Source organism: Myotis davidii, unplaced genomic scaffold (assembly GCF_000327345.1).
Source record: "Myotis davidii unplaced genomic scaffold, ASM32734v1 scaffold1, whole genome shotgun sequence".
In the NCBI taxonomy this organism is placed as follows: Eukaryota; Metazoa; Chordata; class Mammalia; order Chiroptera; family Vespertilionidae; genus Myotis; species Myotis davidii.
This window is the reverse complement of record NW_006294681.1, coordinates 9,057,712-9,065,813: the sequence shown is the minus strand read 5'-3', so window position 1 is coordinate 9,065,813 and position 8,102 is coordinate 9,057,712. Positions and strand designations below refer to the sequence as shown.

Genomic DNA, 8,102 nt, shown 5'->3' with positions numbered 1-8,102 from the left:
ACTGTGTCAACAATAAAAACATAATAAGTAAGTATGTAAGTAAATACATAAATAAATAAATAAGATATTCTAGACCAGATTTATATATTCCATATTTGATTTTTCTCCTCTGGGGGAAAAAATCACACCTAAATGTATGAAAATATAAGATGGATAGCAGCTTTCTCTTTTTGGCATTATACTCTAGTTCTTCGAGTATAGTGGAGCTTCTATACTTTTTTTTTTTTAAATATATTTTATTGATTTTTTACAGAGAGGAAGGGAGAGAGTTAGAGAGTTAGAAACATCGATGAGAGAGAAACATCAATCAGCCGCCTCCTGCACACTCCCTACTGGGGATGTGCCTGCAACCCAGGTACATGCCCTTGACCGGAATCGAACCTGGGACCTTTCAGTCTGCAGGCCGACGCTCTATCCACTGAGCTAAACCGGTTTCGGCTAAATTATTATTTTTATTTTATGAATAATACATATAAATCTCCTGACTCTTGATAGGCATTCAATAATGAGCAGCTGTTACTATTTAAGGATGTCAGTAATACCTTCTCTTTCTCACCTTTTCTAACCCTCTACTGCTTATATAACACTCAATTATTTTTAGCCATATACTATTTTCTTTTTCTTTCATATATCTACATTTCATCCTTCTCCTCAAGACAGAAACCATATCATGGTCTTCATACAATCACACCCTTCTTTCCTCCATCACAGTATTTAATACATCTTATATGAACAAAGTTCTCAAGAAATACTTTCTGGAAATTAAATAAAATGTCATCTATTTGATTGGTTCCATATCTTTTGTTAAAATGTTGTTTTGCATATATTCTATTCATGTATGGTATTCACAACCATCCAATAATATATATCATACCCTCTCCTAATTTGTGTTTTACAATTATAGTTTGATAAATATAATTCTTCCAAATGACAATTTTATAATTACAATTACTTCAAATTATACTCTATGTAAATAAACGGTACTCTAAATATATGGCCGATTAAACATCAACTTTATTTCTGGAAGCAAAAGTTACTGTAGGTTTTAGTCCTACTAGCAATAAATCTTTAACTGTCCATGAGAGAAAAGCAATTGAACAGAGCAGCCTCTGTGGTGACTTCCAACCAGTAGTAGACAATGGGGAATTTATGGAAGTCAATAATTAAAAGAGTTCTTTGTAAGGCTACTAGGAAAAAAGTTGTAGCTTTTGTTCGAATCTAGAATTCTACGAAGGATTACCAAATAGGTTTTCAGTCTGCCCACTTATTAAAGAATTTGATTATGCTAAAATGGATGATATTAGATTAGCTCTCAAGAATGTGATTGGAAGCTCCCTTGCTTTTTGAGGTAATTGCTTAATTGTTTCAGTGCAGGGCTAGAGTCAAGCTTTAGTCCTCAGTTTTCACTTTAGAAACCACAAATTGCTTAAAAAAAAATCTTAGTATACCTTGTACTTCACTACCTAGCAAAAGTGAATGTGTAATATGCAACTTTTGTATTATTCCAGAGGGAATAATTATCAGATCATTGAGATTAGTAGTTTATAGGTCAGCATTCCCTGGGCAAATTCAGCAATGATTTTAAAAAGTGTCAGATGATGGAAAAACTCTAAATGTTGAGTCTCTAAACAAAATATATTCCTCTTAAACCCAAGTTGAGTGGAGAAGAGATTAATGGATTTAGGGATACAGTACTACTATATTAAATTACTCACATTTATAATAAAAACAACTTGTGTTCTGCAATGAAAGATTTTATAGGCAGCAAAAGTGCCCAGTGGGACTAAACTAATAAGCAGTCCTAACTTAGCTGTCAAAACACAAGTGGGAGGAAACTTAACAGCTGTTCTTCTTTTTCCCATCTTCTTCCTCCTAAGAAATATCTCCTATTTTTTCTGACATGCAGTGAAATTATAATGCTGCCAATCAGAGATGATTCTAGGAAAAATTTTATCTTCTGGCATTGGCTCATATTTCTTAGTGTCTTCCACTTTTAAAATATAACATGTATCCAATTGACATTTGTTTAGCCATCTGCTGCTAAAGACAAATACAAATTTATGCAGTTTTTATTAAAATTATTTACCCAGTTAAAGCTTTTTATGCAGGAATCAAGAGTAGACTAGTGAATGGTCCCATAGAAACAAGTATTTTTAAATTACAATAAAATGATTGTTTTCACAAGAATTATATCTTTTAATCCTTAAAACAGGAATAGTAGCTAATATTATTGGAGGCCAACTGTTCACTGACAAGTCCAAAGACTTACATTATTTGAATTACAACCTTGAAAGTAAATGTGATCAAAATGGTCCTCCCAAATATGTCTACACCCAAGTATTCTAATCCCTACCAACAAGTAAAGCTGTTAATTTTCATTTCCTAATTTAATTAATGCATGATGGTTTTCCTTAAAATCAATAAACAGAGAACAAATAAAAACACTATTGAATATCTGACAAATGGTATGTGCTTAATAAGTCAGTCCTAGTTTTGAAATGGAGTTAATAAAAGTTGAACACCAAATCAAAGCAGAAGATGGGTTAGATCCCCAATAATCTTTTGCCAGTATTCTTGAGTAATGTCAAGCTCTCTAAATATTAGTATAAGTTCAGGTATAGCTTGACTTCAAATTATAAGCTTAGTTATGTGTTGCTAGAAAAAAAAGGATAAAATCTGGTACTGAGTGGAAAGTGGACCCAGAGATAACATTTTAATTGCCATTCACAGGTCACAGTGGCAACCGCTGAGAAATAGTTTAATCTTATTTTCATGTTAACATTTGACCTCAATGACTTGCCTTTTGTGCTACACCCAGACAGAAATGTCCAATAATGAAAAATGAGCATTTGTAATTGGCTCAGTATTCCCTTGAAAGAGATTATAAAAAGTTAAAGTGGGAGGTTCTACACCTTTCTCTCTCCTTTTTATTTTTGGCACATAAAATTTTTATTTTCAGTTAGTTCAAAAGGAAAGAAGTTACAAAAGCAAAAAGTGACTGCCTCTTGGTATTAGTTGCTTGAAGTATGATTTATGTTTAACCATTTTGTCTTGCATTTATAGGCACTTGGATGTAAGATCTCTTGATAGACCACTTCTGTACTGTTTCCTGCATAATTGGTACAAATACTTGTGTCACTGCTTTTGGAAAAAAAGCTAGAGGGTTTTTTAGTCCATCCCCAGAACTGTGCCTTGGAAAAAGAAGTTCCTAAATAAAGGCTTGAAGAATCTAGACTATTACGAACGCGAAACAATTATGAATAAATTTTTTTGTGCTCACACACAAAAAAGGCTGCTGACTTCATCTAACTTGAAAAGGAAGGCAGCCCACAAGCATTCCTCAGATGATAGTATTGGCTTCATTAAGCACTTAGTAGACATTCAACCCGTTGAGTGAAGAAAACGAGCGCGTAAGAATTCCAATCACTCAATAGGGCAGAAGTTTAGCCAAAGGTATATACGTAGACATTATACTGTTATAGGTGATTAGATGGTGAATGTTTATTTAAAAACTTCCACAGAGCCTGGTGCCAGCTCGGGGCTAGTGAAAGGCCTTGGCTTTATGTAAATCTCCCCAGTCACCCAAATGGTTTTACACTGAGGGCTCTGTTCAGAAATGGAAAATTTCTTAATGGATGAATGACTTACAGATTTAGCTGATTCTATCTAATGCTGTCATAATGGGACCCATTTAATAAATGTCCCCAGACAAATGGCCTGTAAAGTTAGGCTCGGGTATCTGTATTTTAAATATTAGACCAAAAATTTATTCACTGCAAAATGAACCATAAGAAATTGAGGTGGGCTGTTCAAATCCCAACCAGAACTCATCTTTCAGCACCTGCTTAAATTCCTTAGGCTTTTTCATCCTAGGGATTAATCTATGGAATGGGATGGCTAGTACTGTATTATGCCTCATTGTGGTTGATCTGAGGATTAAATGATACAGACAAAAAAGTCCTTAGGATCGTGCCTGGTACATAGTAGGGTTTCACTAAATGTTTGCTGCTATTGTTACTGTTATTTGCCAAGTTTTTACCCAGAACATTAAATAGATATGATTATTATGTAAACACACTACTATGATATATTTGCCCTCGATACTATATCACTTTCATTTTGATTCTACATAAAAGAATTCAATTATAGAAGAGCTGTGCATTAAAATATTTATTACTTAAAATAACTATATTCTGGGCACTGTTCTAAATAATTCCCTGTATTAACTCATTTTATTATTATAGCTACTATTATTATACTAATGAATGGCTACTATTCAGTAGCTACAATTATATTAATTTTACAGAAAAAAAATATCTCAAGACTCTAAGACATTAAATAATTTGTTCAAAATGCATTAGCTTGTGAGGGAAGGACTTAAGGATTACATCCAGATAGTCTAGCTCCATAGCCTCCTAACCAGTGTGTTTCTTGAAGTAGCTTTGTTGCTCTTGCTGTTCATGAAAATCAACAATCATGTTCTTTAAAAATGTTCTAATTTTAAAAACCTAATTTTTTAATGATCACAATTTTGTTGTATGGTTGCCCTGCAGAGATTCAGATATTATACCCTTGGTAAAAATTAAAAACAAATATTAGCCTGAAAAAATAAGATCAGTGAACCACACACATATTTGCTCAAATAACACAGTTCTTGTACATAGACCTAAGAAAACATGATGCCTTGATTCATGGATCTGCTTTCAAAATTAAGGTTTTCTTTTCAAATAATCTTGCAAAACTCACTTGGGGAAGGATGTTTGCAGCAAGACACAGTTCATCTTGGACATATTGAGAGAAAGCCTGAGTTCTTCTCTTGACTATGATCTAGGTCTAGGACAGGCTCTTCTGTGATACTGCATGCATCATTGCTAATCTATTTCAATAGTCCTATCTACTTGGACATTCTCTGTTTCATCCTGCGATGAAACAGTCTTAACCGACGTATGAATGGTATTGCTTGGGAGAGAATAAGGCACCAGGAGTTTCCAACTCTTGCTTTAAAACACCACTTGCTGAAGGAAGGTTGAAGATGTAAAAAGAAAAAAAAACTTGATCCTTCTCCCAGCTCTCTAACTGATGACACTTTTAATATGTGAAAATAATTTAAGAAGAAATATAATATTAGAAGTAGTTGGGTCATGATGTTCATATCAGCCCCTAATGATAGTATAATGATGTTTCTGTATATTTCAACATACATATTGAGTTGCTGCCAACATACACGAATAGATCAAGACTGTCTAAATATTTATGGCATGATCAATGGCTTAAATAAAAATACACTTAGCCCCGCTTCTCACAATACCATATGTGACTGTCATGACACTTACCATGTTGAAAACAGTATTTATGTGCCTGTTTCTCATTCCCTGGAAATCCACCGAGGGCAGAATACTTTGTGGTTTTGTTCATTTTTGTATCCTAAAGGTCCACATAGAATCCAGCTTATATCCTACTGAAGAGAAATTGTCCGAATGTATGTCCGAATGTATGCCTGAATGATTAAAGTTGGAATTAATTCAACAACCCTTCATTGAACACCTACTACGTGCTCTATATTGCAATAGGGGATACAAAGATGAATAAGTGGTTCTTTATCCCTTGAAGTGCTGACAGTCTAAGGAGAAGAAACTATAAATAATTATATTGTATGGTGGCAGCATGCTATGAAAGAGAGACCTAAGGGATGTTGTGGGATTACAGAGGCACTTGGAGTAACCGTGATGAGCAGTACTGGGAAGGTTTCAGCAGAGGCACTAAGATTCTTTAGGTGGAGATGGGAAGGGAAGTTGTGATAAATAAGGGAGTTTGGATGGTAGATAGAGTAACTGTAGACAAAATCTTAGACCATTGTGTCTTTGAGTAGCTAATTAGTTTCATATTGTTGGAATTTATTTTTAATTTATTTTTGGTAATGTTATGTTATAAATGTATTGGTGTCCTATTATTGATATATAGTATGAAATCATAATAGCTATAAACACAAGGTATCTATCTTTTATTGAATGACAATTTCACTTTAAATTTCAGTTCCAGTTACAGATGTTTGATATTGTTTGTTCCACATCCTGGGCCAATAAAGACAAATGCTGTGAACTACCAGGCCTGGTAAGAAATCTTCATTCATTATTGGGTCTGTTCTTCATTAAAATGTTCTAAAGTTATATTGAATTTTCTCTGAAAATGAAATGCTATTTTGCAAAATTCATATCAGAGATAATTTATTGTGATGATAAAGAAAATGAGAAAGATGTTAAGAGGGAGGCGTGTCTGAAATTAGCAAAACACACGGATATACTATATGTAGTGGATCTGCACAACCCCTGGGGTGCCATTTACATAGTCCAGATCTTCCCAGATTTTCTTGTTCATAAAATATTTAGTGTTGGAATACTTTATGGCATCACCAAACCAAAAGAAATATCTAACAGCTCCATTGCTGAAGTAATTAGGTCCAAACATCTTACTAAATGTTTATGTCCTAATAACTCAGTAGCCATATGAAAAAAATGATATACTTATTTTATTCTTAAGTAACTAAAATGACCTAATGGGATGTGTGTGCCTATTTGCACTCTACATTTGCCTGTATCTTGGGATCTGATGGGACATTTCCACCCTCACTTTGTTTTTCCATATTGATTTTTCTCATGGCACTTGCTACTCAATGAGCAAATGCTCAGATTTGCAAATACGTGACATCATCAAAACAGTATTTCAAAATCTATTGTTGAAACTATGAACTACTTTGAGCTGGTTGTTCATACAAAGTCCAATGGGTGTTTCTCTTGAGTTTAAAACATTTACATGCTCCTGTGACCTTGTCATGGTGCCCCAGGGCACCCTGGTACACAGTTTTGGAATTGCTCTTATAAGCTCTATAACCTATGTAATTGGTACAAGAAAAATCAAACTTTTTCTTATTAATAATACCATGTGTAATTCATAAGGGTATATCTGTATATATGAAGGCAGATTCATATCTTCAGATCCTTGGATCCTGAGCTGAAATGGATGACACCATCATGGTTGGACGTAGTCATGTCTTAATAGTTAAATGTGGAGAATGGACATGGAGAAGCCATCATAAAGTCTGAGCAATTTGCCTTCTTAAGATCTTACAGCAGATCACATCATCTATTGCAGGCAGTAAATTAATGCCAATTATGTTTGAGAAGGAAATAACTTACTCTTTCTTCAACAAAATAAGTTTCTAAGTAGTTCCTGGGGTAGATTTAAATCAGAGAAACTGTGATGTCATACATAAGTGCAGGTAGGGCAAATTGGAAGGGCAAATGCCACAAATCTGATGGTGTGTCAAGCAAAATGTGATCACCACAAAATTCTTCAAGAAAACAAATAAGACCTCCTATTTCAAAGCTTTAGGTTGATGCCATGATTTATTTTTTTCCCAAGCAGTAGTTAAAATTGTTACAGAGAATTAATGATGTTTTAATTTTAAAAATATATTTTTAAATTGATTTTAGAGAAGTAGAGGGAGAGAGACAGAAACATCAATGATGAGAGAATCATTGATTGGCTGCCTCCTAGATGCCTCGCAACTGGTCATGTGCCCTGACTGGGAATTAAACTGTGACCTCCTGGTTCATAGGTTGATGCTCAACCACTGTGCAATCCCAGCCCAGCTGATGATGTTTTTAAGCACTGTTTTTATTTTGTTTTGTTTGTTTTAGTATAGATGCAGTTATTTTGGTTGACTAGACCAGCAAGTTTTCTTTTATCCTTTGAAATGGGAAAAATGTTGTGACACAAAATTTGCAAGACCTTTAGTTCATAGAGTACTACTGCTCCAACTGAATTAAATAGTAAGGTGGTTTAGGGGCTATTTTTTATACACCCACTTCTGCCTTTCTTTCTTCCCCTGGATTCCCAAACAGGTTTTTAACATCCTTTAATAATGATGATTATCAATGACTCACAACACACCCATTCATTGTTCTTTAAAGAAAAGATTTTTGTGGTCAGGAGAAAATATTTCTGCCTTCTAGACTAATGCTCACTTTAAAGTGTCTTAAGTCAAAGTTTTTGTTAACAGTTATCCTATTTTTTTCTTCTCAGAGGGATGAGGGCCCAGACCT

The 8,102-nt window shown here is 34.2% G+C and overlaps 1 protein-coding gene across 1 annotated transcript in view; it reads left to right on the top strand.

Annotated features, from left to right (window-relative positions):
- COL14A1 (collagen type XIV alpha 1) overlaps nucleotides 1-8,102 on the top strand; it is a 188,524-nt gene that overhangs the window by 111,294 nt on the left and 69,128 nt on the right. The window contains exons 35-36 of the mRNA XM_015567409.1: nucleotides 6,034-6,111; nucleotides 6,979-7,031. Coding sequence (XP_015422895.1) covers nucleotides 6,034-6,111; nucleotides 6,979-7,031 — 131 coding nt within the window. The remainder of the gene's footprint in view (nucleotides 1-6,033; nucleotides 6,112-6,978; nucleotides 7,032-8,102) is intronic.